This window comes from Dendrobates tinctorius, unplaced genomic scaffold (assembly GCF_039654945.1).
Source record: "Dendrobates tinctorius isolate UK_male_01 unplaced genomic scaffold, ASM3965494v1 ptg000388l, whole genome shotgun sequence".
NCBI classification, from domain to species: domain Eukaryota; kingdom Metazoa; phylum Chordata; class Amphibia; order Anura; family Dendrobatidae; genus Dendrobates; species Dendrobates tinctorius.
Window position 1 is genome coordinate 8404000 of NW_027362054.1, and position 18271 is coordinate 8422270.

The following is an 18271-nucleotide window of genomic DNA, read 5'->3' on the forward strand; positions in this document are numbered from 1 at the left end:
TCAGATTCAAAATGCTCCTAGATCCTATAGGGATATGCGTCTGCGGCAGTAAAGAGGGACTTTCTATATATGCAATATTCCACGCCAATACATGGAGATTCCACTATAACAGGGAACCAACAGAGCAAAATCAAGGAGGCTGGTATCCTCTAGAAAAGGAACATATAATTCAATTGTGGCTCATAAGAAGCAGGCATATGACAATTGCTCATTCAGCCCTCTCGGTTCGAGTGACTCCATCCTGAATATCCATTCACACTCTCTCCTAAGCATCACCTTATCCACATTTCCTCCTCTTGGATTTACATGGACTACCTCTATAGCACAGAAATTTATGTCACCGAGATCACCATTATGATACATCCACATGTGCTTTGCAAGCGGGGTTTCTCTTTTGTGTCTGATGTCTCCAAGATGTTCTCCTACTCTTCTTCTGAATTCTCTCCTGGTCTTTCCTACATAATTTTTTGGGCATGAGCATATAGCCATATAGATGACCCCTGTGGTTTTACAATTTGAGAAGTCACGATGAAAAAACATCCTACCAGTGCTCGCACTGCAGAAAGACTTCCCCGGTCTCATATATTTGCAAAAGCTGCAGTCCCCACATTTAAAAAAACCACAGGGTCGCCTATCCAGCCAAGTACCACCAGCCAATGGTCTCCTATATTGGCTGTGGACCAACATGTCCCTAATAGATCTACCCTTTCTAAAGGTAATGTTGGGACGCTCGCCAATAATATTCTTCAAATCTGGATCCAACCTGAGAACATCCCAATGCTTAGATAGGACCTTTCTGACCTCCTGATGGTTAACGTCAAATGTCCCAATTACTCTTATTAATTCTGTCGAGTCTTCAATCTCACGTTTCTGCAGCAATTTAGCCCTATCTGCTTTTCTAGCAAAATCATATGCAGTGTCTAGAACATGTTGCGGATATCCCTTGTTCTTAAACCGACAAAACATATCCCCAGCTTGCCTTTGGAACAGGTCATTCCTGGAGCAATTCCTCCTCAACCGTAGGAATTGTCCCTTCGGAATACCTCTCTTAAGAGGGACTGGATGGTGGCTCTGCCAATGTAGCAAGCTATTCGTACTCGTAGGTTTCCGAAATATACTTGTAGAAATGCCTCCCATCCTATCTTTTTGGATTTTAATGTCCAGGAATGGTATTTCCGTTTTCTGAATTTCTGAGGTAAATCTCAAGTTAACACTATTTTGATTCAACTCTCTCTCAAATTCTTCAAATTGGTCTTTATCCCCTGTCCATACCATAAAGACATCATCTATGAACCTATACCACAAAGAAATCAGGCAGTGCCACCACTTCTCCTCTCCTCCAAAAACAACAGTCTCCTCCCACCAGCCCAGAAACAAATTTGCATTTAGAAAGGGTAGATCTATTAGGGACATGTTGGTCCACAGCCAATATAGGAGACCATTGGCTGGTGGTACTTGGCTGGATAGGCGACCCTGTGGTTTTTTTAAATGTGGGGACTGCAGCTTTTGCAAATATATGAGACCGGGGAAGTCTTTCTGCAGTGCGAGCACTGGTAGGATGTTTTTTCATCGTGACTTCTCAAATTGTAAAACCACAGGGGTCATCTATATGGCTATATGCTCATGCCCAAAAAATTATGTAGGAAAGACCAGGAGAGAATTCAGAAGAAGAGTAGGAGAACATCTTGGAGACATCAGACACAAAAGAGAAACCCCGCTTGCAAAGCACATGTGGATGTATCATAATGGTGATCTCGGTGACATAAATTTCTGTGCTATAGAGGTAGTCCATGTAAATCCAAGAGGAGGAAATGTGGATAAGGTGATGCTTAGGAGAGAGTGTGAATGGATATTCAGGATGGAGTCACTCGAACCGAGAGGGCTGAATGAGCAATTGTCATATGCCTGCTTCTTATGAGCCACAATTGAATTATATGTTCCTTTTCTAGAGGATACCAGCCTCCTTGATTTTGCTCTGTTGGTTCCCTGTTATAGTGGAATCTCCATGTATTGGCGTGGAATATTGCATATATAGAAAGTCCCTCTTTACTGCCGCAGACGTATATCCCTATAGGATCTAGGAGCATTTTGAATCTGAACCCTTGTTGCCTCTTAATAATGTTCTCACTATATTACTTTGACGGGGCAGTTGCATAATATTTAAGTGATCCATGGTGTGGATCATCTTTAGAATGCGTAGACTGTCTGAAGATAGAAAGAAGTAAGATATCTGTACATATTTGCCTCACAGTGACTATCTTGGGAGAGCAGATACCTTGAACTTGATGGGGTAGTTGCATATCGACGCCTGTTCACATTATTAAAGGTTGTGACGCGATTTATATCTATCTCTTTGAGAAGTATGAGTGTCATATGTTGATTACATATATTGAGATAGGTAACTGTAGACGCCTGCTCACATTGTTGTAGGCGATGATGCGGTTTGTATTTATCGAGCAAAACGCTAATTATCATTATCAATAGGTAACATATTAAATGAGATCGTCAGACATGAGCTCTTTGGGTTAAATGTAGCGATGTGTGTATATACGTCTGGTTTACTGCACATATGGGGTTAAATTGCAGAGATGACAATATGCCTGGGGCGCAGTGATTGGTGATTGCTGTGAGACTCTCCGTCTAAGGACATGTGACCGGTGAGTCAGCAGTGACGCTGCATGCAGGCTAGGTGCAGTAACCAATCTAAGCCAGGATGACAGGGGAGCTATGGGGAACCCTGTGTGTGAGGACACGTGATTGGTCAGTAAGACGGTGCATCAGAGATCTGTTAACCGATTGGGGCAGCAGCAAATGGGTGGTGCTGAGAGAGGCAATGGGATTGGAGTGGGCGGAGCTTAGGCTCTGCGCGGCAGATTATAAGAGTGGAGAAGTATGGAACATCGGTAAGCTATTTGCACCTTTATGGGACACGAATTATCGTAGCATCGGGCCTCCTGATGAGCCCTGGAAGGCGAAACGCGTTGAGGCATTCATGATTTGATGGCAGGTGGCGAAAAACGCAGATAAGTACCGCTGTTGCAGCTCTGCGTTCCCCATATATGTTTATTAGTGGGAGACTATTTATGGCATTTTTTAGCCATGTCTCAATCATTTATTGAGTAAAAGATGCCTCTCCGTATCTTGTGTATAAGATTTAGGCATGATCTGAACTGAGTTATCCCACTGGGCTGCCTTGAAGCTGTCTATATTTTTTTGTGGGACTTTAACATGCCACCCCATGCCATGTGTGTTCTAAATTGTTTTTAACCTCTTTTCTTGGGACACAGGGTCCTCTATAGAGCAGGCTTGATCTCTGTATAGAACTAGGGGTTCCCTTATATCGGGTAGAAGGGACCACTAGTGGCTGTAGGGTTTGTCAGGGCCCCCAGGGATAGCCATCGTGAGCGGGGGCGCCACAACGTTCCCCCCTTAGGGTGCCAACCTCCGCAGCCAGGCAGGGTACAGCTCAGTGAACAATTAGGGATTCACAGGGGTTACCCTAGTGTGGGCTATTTTTGAACACTTCTTTGTTTTTTCATTTTCTGTCACATTTTTTCTGGTTCAAAGTGCTCACCACACATCTAGATAAGTCCCTGGGGGGGTCTAATTTCCAAAATGGGGTCACTTGTGGGGGGTTTCCACTGTTTAGGTACATCAGGGGCTCTCCAAATGCGACATGGCATCCGATCTCAATTCCAGCCAATTCTGCATTGAAAAAGTCAAACGGCACTCCTTCCTTTCTGAGCTCTGCCGTGTGCTCAAACAGTGGTTTAGCCCCACATACGGGGTATTGGCGTATTCGGGAGAAATTGCACAAAAAATTTAGTGGTTCATTTTCTCTTTTTACACTTGAGAAAATAAAAAAAAAATGGTTTTGAAGTAAAATGTTTGTGAAAAAAAGTTAAATGTTTATTTTTTCCTTCCATATTCCATTCATTCATGTGAAGCACCTGAAGGGTTAATAAACTTCTTGAATGTGGTTTTGAGTACATTGAGAGGTGCAGTTTTTAGAATGGTGTCAATCTTGGGTATTTTCTGTCATATTGACCCCCCAAACTCACTTCAAATGTGAGGTGGTCCCTAAAAAAAATGGTGTTACAAATTTTGTTGTAAAAATGAGAAATCGCTGGTCAACTTTTAACCCTTATAACTTCCTAAAAAAAAAAAAATTGTTTCCAAAATTGTGCAGATGTAAAGTAGACATGTGGGAAATGTTATTTATTAACTATTTTGTGCGATATCACTCTCTGATTTAAGGGCATAAAAATTAAAAGTTTGAAAATTGCAAAATTTTCTAAATTTTTGCCAAATTTTGATTTTTTTAACAAATAAGTGCAGATCATATCTAAAAAATTTTACCACCATCATGAAGTACAATATGTCATGAGAAAACAATGTCAGAATCAGTAGGATCCGTTGAAGCGTTCTAGAGTTATGACCTCATAAAGTGACACTGGTCAGAATTGAAAAAATTGGCCCGGTCACGAAGGCAAAAACAGGCTTGGGTGCGAAGGGGTTAATGAAATTAGTGATCAATGCCTGACCAACTCAATGGAACAATGTGTGAAAGTAAACCGTGTCTTAGAAACTCAATGCTCTGCCAGTGTCTTGGGTTAACTGCCCGACAAATTCACCTGCCCCCGCTGTTTTTCCATTTTTAATTGTGTACTTTTCCATGAACTGACATAACCTTTTTTGTTCAGAATAGTCACTACACTAAATAATTTGAATCAAATTGCTCTTTTTTCCAAAAATAGTTTTATGGTTTCACATATGTCTTGCATTGGTGACCTAACATCTTGCATTGTTCATGCGTCTATTGTGGAAGCAAAGCTGAACTTTAGGATTCTGAAAAAAAAGTAGCAAGAAAAGCAGTAAAACAAGCTTTTTTACTGCCAAGAGATCAGGTTTTTGCTGCAGCAAAAAAGCAACTTGCGAACATGGCCTAAAAAAAGCCCCAGTGGACCGTGAAAATTGCAGCTTTTCTAAAAATAGATTGAGGTTTGCATGATGGTAAAAAACACATTGCTAAAAATGGAAAAAAAAAAAAAAAAAATACATTTAACACAAAAACCTGATTTAAACAAAAGCTCATTTTCAGATGATGGCTTCCCATTAATATTTTAAATTTAGGTCCCCTATGCCCGAACTGAATCTCATCTTATGGAGCTTCTAGAAAATGTTTGTGAAAACATGAAACATTATGGCGAAAAGGTAGACCCAGACACGCAGCGAAAAACCTATGTACGTGTCCTTTCTCGTGATGGAAAAAGTATGGATGCCTCGAACACCAACATCGATAAAGAAATGATATCCGATTTGAAATTTACAGTGAGTATGACTGATTGTTAGCATTTATAAATCTGTGTGTTATAGCTTCAATGTGGTGATCGCATTCAGTAGCTTTAATTCTGAACAACCAATCAGTGATTTCAGTGTTTCAGGCAATTAAATTTTCTGAAACACTGATGTCCAGCCTATGATCAGTGCTGTAACAGATCCAATCAAGGGGAAGGGGCGACGAAAGTAGTGGGGGAAGGGAGATCAGGGATGAAATTGGAAGCAGGATGACACACATTAGGAGGAGAGGGTGGGAGGGACAAACAAAGTCTTTTGTTTTTTTGGCCTCTTTGGGGCAGGAGTCTCCTGCCTGGACCGACTTCCACCGTGTGACCGCCTTACATTGCTCGACCACCTTGAGCTGGTAGACCGAGGCCTTGATGTGTAAAAGAGGGAATGTGGGACACCCCTCTGATGCTCGGTGGTGGCAGTGCTCCTAGAAGGAGGAGAAGTGGTGGCGGTGCTCCTACAATGATGAGGAGTGTTGGCGGTGCTCTTACAATGATGAGGAGTGTTGGCGGTGCTCTTACAATGATGAGGAGTGTTGGCGGTGCCCCTACAATGATGAGGAGTGTTGGCGGTGCCCCTACAATGATGAGGAGTGTTGGCGGTGCCCCTACAATGATGAGGAGTGTTGGCGGTGCCCGTACAATGATGAGTGTTGGCGGTGCGCCTACAATGGTGAGGGGTGGTGGCGGTGCTCTTACAATGATGAGGGGTGGTGGCGGTGCTCTTACAATGATGAGGGGTGGTGGCGGTGCTCCTACAATGATGAGGAGTGGTGTCGGTGCTCCTACAATGATAAGGAGTGGTGGCGGTGCTCCTACAATGATGAAGGGTGGTGGCGGTGCTCCTACAATGATGAGGGGTGGTGGCGGTGCTCCTACAATGATGAGGGGTGGTGGCGGTGCTCCTACAATGATGAGGGGTGGTGGCGGTGCTCCTACAATGATGAGGGGTGGTGGCGGTGCTCCTACAATGATGAGGGGTGGTGGCGGTGCTCCTAAAATGATGAGGGGTGGTGGCAGTGCTCCTACAATGATGAGGCGTGGTGGCGGCGCTCCCGCAATGATGAGGAGTGGTGGCGGTGCTCCTAGAATGAGGAGTGGTGGCGGTGCTCCTAGAAGGAGAAGTGGTGGCGGTGGTCCAAGCAGGTTCTGCGATGACGGTGCTCCAAGATGGTTGACCGGTGGTGGTGCTCCAGACAGGAGCAGCGCTTGCCATGGTGGTGGCGGGGGTGGAGTGTCCAGCAGCACTCGGCATTGGTGTGGTGTCCGGCTTGGCTTGGAATGCAGGTGGCCGTGCAGTAGTCAGTAGTGAGGTGTAGCGAGTCAGTGGTGGCACAGTTGGAAATGACACCAATGACTGCTGCACGTACCGATTCTGCTGCATAGCCTGCAAGTAAGCAGTGTTGCAGGCCTGCAACACATTCAGCTGTTGCTCAGGAAGGACTAAGGTGTTCTGCCATGCCCCGTTCAATTTTACTGAAAAAATGGTGCGCTGGTCTGCTGAGGTCGGCCTCCAGCCGGTCAAGGTGCTAGTCGGCAGAGTGGAAGCGGTGTTCCATGAGGGTAAAACCGTGTTCCATGAGTGAAAATCCGCTTTCCACTCTGTCTGACAGCGCCTTGAGGCTGGCATGAAAGGCCTCGCTCAAGTGCATTAACTTGGGCAAGAAAGGCCTGTCCGAGGCCCTCTGCCGCTGGCGGGAAGTGCCCGCATAACCAGTGGCAGAGACCTGGGACAGGGGAACACCTGATTGACCAGCTTCCTGGTCACCAGCTGCCCGTGTTGCTGACCTGCAAGATCCTTCCTGGCTGTCGGATGGCTGGGACGGGTCCGAGGTCGTCCGATGAAGGACCGCTCCAGGGACAGGTTGCAGGGTGCTGCTCCAGGTGCTGTGGAAAGAAAAGAAAAACATTACTGTCATGCATTTACAAGAAGCATCAGCTGTGGAATAGAAAAGCACAGATTAAAAAAATAAATAAAATACTTGCGCTTTGGTGGCAAGGACCGGTCTTAGGAACGCCAACTCGCAATGGTAATGGTATTTTGTTCTGGTCCTTGCCGCTGAACCACTGCGAACCTGTCCCTCAGCAGGAAAATCAGTGTTGAAGCGGTCCTTCATCGAGCGCCAACGTGTGCAGACTTTGTTCACTGTTGGAAAAACAAAGAAAAAACGTTATACAATGCACTGATGGCAACATCTGTATCATCACACACACCTGAGTGAACTTGGCAAACAGTCAGTGCGGCATCACAAAAAGAATTCCATATGCAATGCAGGGACTGTTGATCCTAATGACACTGTTGTGTTTCCTGCTAGAATATATATAGCAGGAAACACAACAGTGCCATCAGGAACAAGAGTCAAAGCAGGAACAATACAGCAATACAATGCACCATCCAGTCACTGTTGATCCTGATGACACTGTTGTGTTTCCTGCTAGAATATATCTAGCAGGAAACACAACAGTATCATCAGGAACAATACAGCAGTACAATACACAATGCAGTCACTGTTGATCCTGGTGACATTGTTGTGTTTCCTGCTAGAATATATCTAGCAGGAAACACAACAGTATCATCAGGAACAAGAGTCAATGCGGCATCACAGAGCAAGGAAATACTTACTAAACGCCTTTTTGGAAGTTGGAGAGGCACTGTCCCAGCCATCCATCAACGCTGCGCCCACCTCATTCCAGAGCTGCCGGGTCACCAGTGTCCTTGTACTGCTGGTCACGGCTGTCCCACAACGGGATACGCTCCTGGACCAAGCGGATCAGGTGCTCGTTGTCCAGATAGATGTCTTTGTCCCGTTGTGGAGCCTAGAAAAAAAAATACATTATAATCTTGGAAATTTTTTTGAAGGAAAAAGATAGAAAAATAGAAATAAAAGAAGCAAGATAGAAGATGAAAAACAGGACAGAAAAAAAGGAAGAGAAAAGTCTTAGTTACTCACCGGTTAACGGTGTTTTTCGGAGTCCATGACAGCACCACCTGAGAGAGGGGATCCGCCCTTCAGGAACAGGAAACCTACAGATACAAAAGGACGGCACCTCTCCCACGCATCAGTTGGATTACAGAGCACAAGAGGACCACAATGGTTAATAGCATAATTTATATACAATACTTTTACACAACTATTCCTTACCAGTGTACATACAAGAGGAAGAAGTGCACACCCAAACTAAAGGGAGGGAATATACGGGTGCTGTCATGGACTCCGAAAAACACCGTTAACCGATGAGCAACTAAGACTTTATCAGTCGTCCATGACAGCACCACCTGAGAGAATTACAGAGAGTAAAACTATTTAGGGAGGGACTACAGCCTGCAGCACCCTTATACCAAAGGAGAGGTCTGTGGAAGCACCCAAGTCTAACCTATAATGACTATAAAAGGTGCTCAGAGAGGGCCAAGTAGCCGCCTTACATATCTGGTCAATGGAAACTTCTGATCTCTTGGCCCACGAGGTCGCCATGGCTCTGGTGGAATGCGCCCTCAGCTTCCGGGGTGGCGACCTGCCTTTTGAGGTGTATGCTATTGAGATCGCTTCTCTAATCCACCTGGCTAGTGTATTTTTTGACGCTCTACAACCTTTCCTAGGGCCTTGATGGGAGACAAACAGGGCATTATCTTTTTTCCAGGGATCGGTAACTGCCAGATATTCTATGAGGCAATTCCTAACATCCAAGGTGTGAAGTTTCTCTTCCTTCTCATTAGCTGGATTAGGGAGGAAAGATGGAAGGACTATCTCCGGTGTCCTATGGAAGCTGGAAACTACCTTAGGTAAATACGCCGGATCAGGTCTGAGTATTACCCTATCGTCCTTGAACTGTATATAGGAGGACGTCTAGATAATGCCTGGATGTCGCTTATCCTACGAGCTGAGGTTAGAGCTACCAGGAAGGCTACTTTGAGGGACAGGTTTTTTTTATGGAAGCTGATGAGATAGGTTCGAATGGGGCTTCTGTCATAGCCGTGAGGACTAGGTTCAAGTCCCACGGCATGAATCTATCTTTCGCTATTGGCCTGGATCTACCTGCTGCCTTAATGAGTCTACTGATCCAGTAATTACCCGCGATGTTGCAGCTAAAGAGGGCCCCCAAGGCTGATACTTGTACTTTAAGGGTACTAGTGGAGAGCCCCATATCCAGACCTTTCTGAAGAAACTCTAAGATTTGGTTTACAGGTGCCGAACCGCCAGCGACCACTCCAGAGTTCTGCAGGAATTTTTTCCAAATTCTGACATAGATTTTGGTAGTGATGACTTTTCTACTTTTAAGTAGGGTGTTAATCAGGTCTGGGGAGAAGGCTTTTTCTCTCAGCAGTGTCCGTTCAAACTCCACGCCGTCAGATGTAGGCCAGCCACCTGAGGATGGAACACTAGGCCCTGGGATAGGAGATCCGGGATGTCCGGAAGGACCCAAGGGTCGGACACCGACATGGTCCTGAGGCAAGAAAACCAAGCCCTTCTGGGCCAAAATGGAGCGATAACTATCACCCTTGCTCTGTCTCTCCTGATTTTCTTCATCACCAGGGGTAGTAGCGATAGGGGAGGGAAGGCGTATGCTAGTCTGAAGTCCCACTTTACCAGAAAGTCATCTACCGCCAGGGGGTTCTCTCTGGGATTTAGGGAGCAAAATTGTTTTAATTTTCTGTTTTCCCTGGTAGCGAAGTGGTCTACCTCTGGTTGTCCCCATTTTTGTACAATCAGGTCGAAGATGGAGGTGCTTAGGGACCATTCTCCTTGTTTTAGTGGATTGCGGCTTAGGAAGTCTGCTGTGATATTTTCCTTCCCTTTTATATGTAGAGCTGTTAAAGATTGAAAATGCTGCTCTGCTAGCCGGAACAACCGTTCTGCCACATTCATCAGGGGTTTGGAACGAGTCCCGCCTTGGTGGTTGATATAAGCCATGGTGACCTGATTGTCGGAGAACACTCGCACATAATGGCCCTATAGATACACAAGTAGCTCCTTAGCTGCCTGCTCTACTGCTGTCAACTCTTTCAGGTTAGATGACATTTCTATTTGATGATGCTCCCATAGGCACTGGACTAGGATCTCCCCCATATGAGCCCCCCAACCGGTAGGGCTAGCATCCGTGGTGATTATGCGGGATATGTCATACTCCCAGGGGACCCCTTTGGATAAATTATCCTTGTCTAGCCACCACTCTAGGGACTCCCTTGTGTTTCGGGACAAGGTTAGCTGGCCCTCTAAGTAACCCTCAAGGATTCTTTGATGCCTTAAGACCTCGAGCTGTAGTGTTCTTGAATGAAACTGGGCCCACTGGACCGCCGGGATACAGGCCTTAAGGGAACCCAGAAGGGACATGGCTTTCCTGAGGGACATGATGGGGTTATTGCAAGCGTTCAGGACCTGATAGTGTAGGCGAACAAGCTTCTCCGGGGGCAGACAGCATTCCTGTTTCTCAGAATCTAGGATCAGGCCCAAGAATTGTTGTGGCTGTAACCGAGACTTTTTAATGTTAAGCAGCCATCCTAACCCCTCTAGGGCAGACATTGCCCTTTGTAGCTGTTCCAAACAATGTTTTGCCGTTTTCCCTACGATCAGGAAGTCATCTAAGTAGGGGATCACAAGAATGTCTGATTCACGTAGATGGGCCATAACTTCCGCTACTACTTTGGTAAACACACGGGGAGCGACTGTCACCCCAAAGGGGAGGGCCGCATATTGGAAATGTTGGACTGACCCATCCAGCTGAACCGCCACTCTGAGAAACCACTGATGAGCTGCATGAATGGGAATATGGTAGTAAGCGTCCTTTAAATCTAACACCACCATAAAACAGTTTTGAAACAGCAATTTTATTGTTGATTTAATTGTCTCCATCTTAAACGGGCGTATGACCATTAATTCGATGAGGGATTTAAGATTTATTATAGTCCTAAAGGACCTGTCTGGTTTACGGACCAGGAACAGGGGGGAGTAAAACCCTTTCCCCATTTCTCCCTCTGGGACCACCGTTAGGACCCTCTTGCGGCAAAGATCATGCACCTCGGCCTCCAGAGCAGCTTGTTCTGATGTGGAAGAAATGACCTGAGCGGGGTAACCTTGAATCGATCTTGGGGAACCCGAGCGAATTCTAGGCGTAGACCCGCAGCTATCACCCCCAGTATCCATTTACTATTGGAAATCATGGACCAGGCTGGGTAGAAGGCAGCTAGTCTCCCCCCTACCAGAGCAACTAGTCATTGGGGCGGTTTTTTTAGTGTCACGTGCTGGACCTTCTTGGCGCCCCCCTCCTCCGAACATGAAACCTGTACCTCTCCTTCTTTTGTCATCCCATCTGCCCTGATCTCTGGACGGCCTTCTACGGAAATAGCCTTTCCTGGTAAAGGGACGTCTGTAAGAAGGATTCGGTAGACTGGGGAACTTCTTTTTATCATCCCCGGCTTTCTCTAAAAGTTCATCCAAGACGGGGCCAAACAGATATTCACCCTCACATGGAATGGAGCAGAGTCGTGATCTGGCCTGGCCAAAAAAGCTGCCGCACTTTGGATGATTGGCAGCGTTTTCCGGATAGATGCTCTTGAGACTCCGTCCTTTAGTTGGGAATCCAATTGGTCTAGCCAGACCATCATGGATCTGGCCGTACATGTGGCAGCTATCGCTGGTCTTAGAGCACCTGCTGATATCTCCCATGTTCCCTTCAAAAAAGAATCCGCTTTCTTATCTAGCGGGTCTTTTAAGGAGGCCATGTCGTCGAAGGGTATGGAGGATTTTTTGGAGGCTTTGGCTACTGCCGCGTCCAGCTTAGGGGCCTTATCCCATCTGTTTACCACTGGGTCGTCAAACGGGTACCTCCGCTTGAATGCAGGAGGTAAGGAGCCCCTTTTTTCAGGTCTCTTCCATTCCCTATCTATTAGGCTCTGGACCTTATCATTTAATGGAAAGGCCTTCCGCTTCCTGGGATCTAGACCCCCGAACATCACGTCCTGAGCTGAAAGTTCCGGCTTTGTGTCTGCTACCCCCATGGTGGACCTTATTGCTTTAACTAGCTTATCCATCTGGTCTAAGGGGAAGCAGAATTGACTCGAGTCTTCCTCCGAAGACGAAGTGGAGGCCGGGGAATCTGAGGAGTCATCGATCTTTAGGGCGGTCGAGGACTCTGAACCTGAGAAACTAATTTCTCTTCTCCTAGAAGAATCCTTTTTAGATAGAGCCTTTATCTCTGTCCTGATTATCTCCCTCAGGCTTGTGGTGAAGTCCGGCATTTCTTCCGCTACCTGTATGGACGGGGGAGAGTGTAAGGGCCTGTCAATCTACCCCTGGGCCAACGTCCCCTTCCACCCCTACCGTTTGTCTCAAGCATGGCTGACAACTTTTTAGTGTGGCCATCCGGCAAGGGGCAACTACAGAGAGCACATTCCCTGTGCTTCTGTTTTCCCGTAGCTTTCCTCCCCTGCGAAAAAAACATAAGGGAACACTGCATCAGGGTACATTCACGGAGATCTCTTACCCATGCAGATGAGGCAGGTACCGGATCACGGAGGGAGGCAGGAGGGTCCTTTAGCCTGGGGGAACTTCTGTGGCTTTGTTCGCCCGTCCGTTTCTTCTTCTGCTGGCCACTCGCATGCGGTTTCACTGTGGCCTGTTTCTGTGGGTGCTCCTGCACCTCGTCCAGCTGCTCTATGGGGGCTTCTGTCGTATCCATCGCTGGGCCTTCAGAAGCACCCCAGCAGCGTCACCTCCTGCCTTTTAAGGCCTCCTTGTCCGGGTCAGCAGGGTTCTGGCACGGCACCTCCCACCCGGGACCCCCCGCGACCTCCCCCCCGCATGCTCCGGTCATCCCCCGCCGCCCAGTACCCCCGTGCGCACACCAGAAGCCGGCCGGCACCCGACTTCTGGTTTTGGCGTCCCCGGCCCCGCCCCCTCCGCCGCGTCACTTCCGCCACCCATCTGAGGCCTGCGGGGAGCGCGCAGAGGGAGCCGTCACGGCGCCCCCGTCTCAGGCAAGGCCACAGCCCCCACGCGCGCCGACCTGCCACCGCCGGCCTGGACAGGAAGAGAGACCGGACCACGGGGAGAGCGCACCAGGAGGGGCCCGGGACATACATACCTCCTGGTGCCGGCATTATGGAGGCGGCTGTCCACCGGACCCTTGGCTCCACCTGCTCTTACCACCATCGTGGCGACCTACCCGGCCCCACCGTGGTGCTTCCAGGGACCCGAGCTTGACCGAGGTAGGAGACCCCCTCGCTACCTGGGTCGGTCAGCCGGCCTGGGAATTCCTCGACGACTCCATGATGGACGATCTGAAGGAAGTCCCGTCCTCTAGGAACAGGAAACCAACTGATGCGTGGGAGAGGTGCCGCCCTTTTGTATCTGTAGGTTTCTTGTTCCTGAAGGGCGGATCCCCTCTCTCAGGTGGTGCTGTCATGGACGACCGATAAAAATAAATTAAAAAAAGGGACATTGAAAGACTGTATACTTACATTCCGTCTCCTCGCCGGGACTTGGCTAGGCTGCTCCCGCTGTTCGGCCTCACTTGCCGGGTCCGATGATGATGTCTTTTTAGAGGCAGCTATACTTACCCAAAGGCATCAAGATATTCACATCACGCTCGGCTTGGACCAGTTCTTGCTGAGATGGAGAGTATTCCGATCCAGAAGACAATTTACAAAAAAAATAAACATTAGTACATAATAAATTTGAAAGGACAGGCAGACATCAGGTTTAAGAATACTCACATTTTGGCTGCTGCAGCTTGGATCCAAAGTGGGAAGGCTGTCTTGTCTCTTCAAGGCTGTCTGTAGAGTAGTGGTCTGACAGTGCAGACACCTTCTTTTATCTAGACTCCTGTTAAACAATGTTACTTGTTTAGGGGGTGGTTTAAACAAGTGTCTAGACATTGTTTACTCTAAAATCGCGTGCGCACGCATGCGACCCCATAGACTGTAATGTTATATTTTTGCGCATTCCGTGCGCACACGTTCGCATGCGATTTTGTTCCGCCTAACCTCGTTAAAAAAAAAAAAGTGCAACATGTAGCGTCTTGCGCGTCTGGGCGCACACCTGGAAAATGCGCTGGGCACGAAAACGCTGATGAACGCGTGCAAGCGCAAGACCCTGCGCCCGCCATGTTAAATATAGGGGACCATTGCACGTGCTCCCAATAGCGCACCATGCGCTGCCCGATAAAACGCTAGTGTGAAACCAGCCTTAACACGGAAAACATGCTATTTTTCTGCAGCTTCTTTACTGCTAAGAGATCAGATTTTGTTGCAGAAAAAAAACTCCTAGTGTGATCTTACTCTAACTGATATACAGTGGGTGCTGACTCTCATTTGCTTCTAGCTTTCTGTGTGATTCTCATCAGTTGCCATAAAAATTTCTACAAAACAAAATTCATGAAAATATCTATCTTGTGCTCCTTGCAGTGTGAACGCATAGTTGAGGAATACGAGGATGAGCTAATAGAATTCTTCTCTCATGAAAAAGAAAATGTAAAAGACAAACTCTGCAGTCAACGAACAGGTAATGTATTCTCTGCTACAAGGTAACAGACACTTAGTAATTAAAGTGAAACTACAAGATGCGTCTGGAAGTGCAACTGAAACTCTGCCCCCCCGTGGTGGTCAGTGGACGAACAATTATGAAACTACCGTTTATACACGTGTATAAGCCGAGATTTTCAGCACGTTTTTATTGTGCTGAAAACGCCTTCTCGGCTTATACACAAGTCATATGCCAGTAAACCAGCGGGGGGGTGATGGGGAGCGGGGGAGCAACTGACAAAGGGATCATACTCAACTTCCTCCGCGCCATCGCTGGTCTCCATCCCTGTATCTCCGTCTCAGGGCCTGCAGCTTATTCCTGTGTTGAGCAGTCATGTGGTACCGCTCATTAAAGTAATGAATATGCACGCGACTCCACGCCCATAGGCGTGGAGCGCATATTCATTTCTTTTACATCATATGAGCCTATTCTATGATCCTTTTACATTGTCGCTTTGACAAGGGCTGTTGTTAGGGTAACAATACACTTTGGAAAGCTCCATGCTTAACGAGCTACTAATACTGACAGTAACCGCCCTTCCCCCATAGGGAGATGCATGTTTATTGGGGAGTAGGAATAAGCTTCCATCAGACACCTCTGGCGGCAGCCTATCATCCACAATAATAAAAGAATTGGGCATGTTGGGGGACCAGCTTAACTAAGGGGGCGTTACCCAGACCGCTTTACACATTTGGTGGTCAGTCACTTTTAAAGAGGTGGTCCACCTTTGAGGACAATTGTTTCTTGCTTAAATACATGCAGTTGGGACTAAAAATAATTTTGGCGATTGGATTTCATTAAAAATGTTGCTCTGTATGCCTCCTATAGCCACTGTATTACACTGTCTACTCCTGGCTGCAGAAAGAGGGTTGTCCACAATATCCTTATTTTAACAGATGTGTTGAGGACATGGTTTTGTGGCACTTGCCATTATATAGGTGTGACAGGTTCTCCTCCTGCTCTTTCCTCACAGACAGCACAGGTCTCCAGTCCATGCAGTGGAGGAGCATGTGACCAGACCAGTCCATCCGTCTTCTCCAGTTGAAAACCTCACATGGAAAAACTACTTTTCTATTGGAGGAAACTGATCGATGGCTGTCTACTATGACAAAAGGCTTTTGGAGATGTCATTGAGACGAAATCTCAATGTGCGCATGTGCCCCCCCTGGCTCCATTGCATTGAATTGAATACCAGCTGGGAAACCTATCTGTGCACACTTCGTCAATGGCAATGATGACGTTAGTAAAAAATTTCCCATAGGAGGCAGGTCACTGAAAAAGCAATGATCTGTCATGGAAACATAGGAGGCAGGCAGAGGGGCAGGAGCAGAAGACCCCGTGTGCAGTCCTGCCCCCCCCCCCCCATGCACCCAAATTTCATTACCAGAAAACTTCAAATGTTGATTAAACAACCACAAAGTGGATTTCTTCACCAAAGGTATCAATTTAATCTGTAGGTTAGTCCCATTACAGCCATGTCTTTAACTCTTTAAAGCAGAATGTAGGCTGTAATTATACAGTCGAAAACCTGCCCAAGGGCGGCATGAGACCACATGTGCAGGAGTTATTATACCGGGCTGTAAAGGCACAGCCCCATGTCATAAAGATGTATTGGTGCTCATTAAGTGGTTATTGTTAGGTCTTTTGTTGGGAAGCGTGTTATACGGCACCTTACCTGATGAGTAATTGTTACTTTCTTTTCCTCTGCAGATTTGTGTGACCACGCCGTGCACATACCACATGATGAACTTTGAGCTTCTGTTTCTACCTCTTAGATGGTCCCTAAAGCTTCATAGAAAAGGGGAGAAATAATGGAATGTGAATGTTAGTACTTTTTGTTTCTTAAATATTTTTTACACTAAAAGAAAAAGTAGTTACTTTGTCAACATGCACTGTTTGCATTTATTTTGCGTTTCTTTCTGTACATTACAATGTACATTATCTGGACTAGTATTTGGACACAAATAGTGTTCTACTTGTTTCAGCATCTCAACAAAGCATAAGGCTGGGTTCACACGTAGCGGAACTCTCGCGGAAATTACCGCGAGAATTCCGGAATTCCATTCCGCTGGAAAATTGCATTTTAAATTCCCGCGATTTTCCTGCGGAAAAACTAGCACTTTGCAAGCATAATTAGCTTGCAGAATTGCTAGCGTTTTCCAAGCGATCTGGAGCATCGCTTGGAGAACTGATTGACAAGTTGGTCACACTCGTCAAACATAGTGTTTGACGAGTGTGACCAACTTTTTACTATTGAGGCCGCCTATGCGGCTTCAATAGTAAAAGATAGAATGTAAAAAATAATAATAAAAGAAAAAATGTTGTTCTCACCTTCCAACGTCCCACGCAGCCTTCCTGCCTCTCTCCACGCTCCCGGTCCCAGTAATCCTTTGCGACAATTACCGCGATGACGTCTGTTCTCGCGGGATCGCGACGTCTCGTGGTCATTCGCAATGACGTCGCGCGAATGACCGCGAGAACGGACGTCATCGCTCGCAAGGGCTTACTGGGACCAGGAGCGTGGAGAGAGGCAGGAAGGCTGCACGGGACGTCGGAAGGTGAGAATAACAATATTTTTTATTTTAAATTCTATTTTTTACAGGGATATGGTACCCAAAGCCCGGAGGACAGCCCGGACCGTGGGTACCATCCGCAAATGTTCTGCTTACTTTTCGCATGGTGTGTACAGCCACATGCGGAAAGTAAGCAGAACAATGCATTCCTATGGGTGCGGGATCGCCGCGATTCCGCAAAATTAATGAGCATGCTGCGTTTTTTACCACGAAGCGATTCCGCCGCGGTAAAAACCGCAGCATTAGCACAGCATTGCGGAATCCCATAGGAATGCATGGGATGCTTAGTTTTCGCGGCAAAATCGTACGGTTAAGGCTGGTTTCACATTTGCGCTTTTGTGCGCTGCGCATCGTGCGCACCCGTGCGCATGCGCACTGCGCACCTATGTTTAACATGACGTGCGCATGGTCTTGCGCACACTTGCGTTTTCGTGCGCATGCGTTTTTTGTCTTTTGCGCCAGGCGCGCCAGACGCAACATGTTGGATTTTTTGGTGCGCCCTGTCTCGGCAAAAAAACGCATGCGCACGCTTGCGCACGGAATGCGCAAAAACAACACATTGAAGTCTATGGGAACGCATGCGTGCGCATGGTCTTGCGCACGGTTGCGTTTTTTTGCACATGCGTTTTTGAGTGAAACAAGTCTAGAATGTTCTCTAGACAATGGAAAAAATGTCACACCTAAAAACGCATGTGCATAAAAAAACGCAAACGCATGCAAAAACGCATGTAAGGCTGGTTTCACATTAGCGCTTTTGTGCGCAGCGCATCGTGCGCACCCGTGCGCATGCGCACTGCGCACCTATACTTAACATGACGTGCGCATGGTCTTG

The 18271-nt window shown here is 46.9% G+C and overlaps 1 protein-coding gene across 4 annotated transcripts in view; it reads left to right on the forward strand.

Moving 5' to 3' along the window:
- The window catches only part of CNPY2 (canopy FGF signaling regulator 2), a 44458-nt gene extending 27704 nt beyond the window's left edge, over positions 1–16754 (forward strand). For all 4 annotated transcript variants that reach the window (XM_073563435.1, XM_073563434.1, XM_073563436.1 and 1 more), the window contains exons 4-6: positions 5134–5331; positions 14749–14845; positions 16577–16754. In XM_073563435.1, the coding sequence (XP_073419536.1) occupies positions 5134–5331; positions 14749–14845; positions 16577–16620 (339 nt within the window). In that variant the 3' untranslated portion in view covers positions 16621–16754. The remainder of the gene's footprint in view (positions 1–5133; positions 5332–14748; positions 14846–16576) is intronic.
- The last annotated feature ends 1517 nt before the right edge of the window (positions 16755–18271 follow it).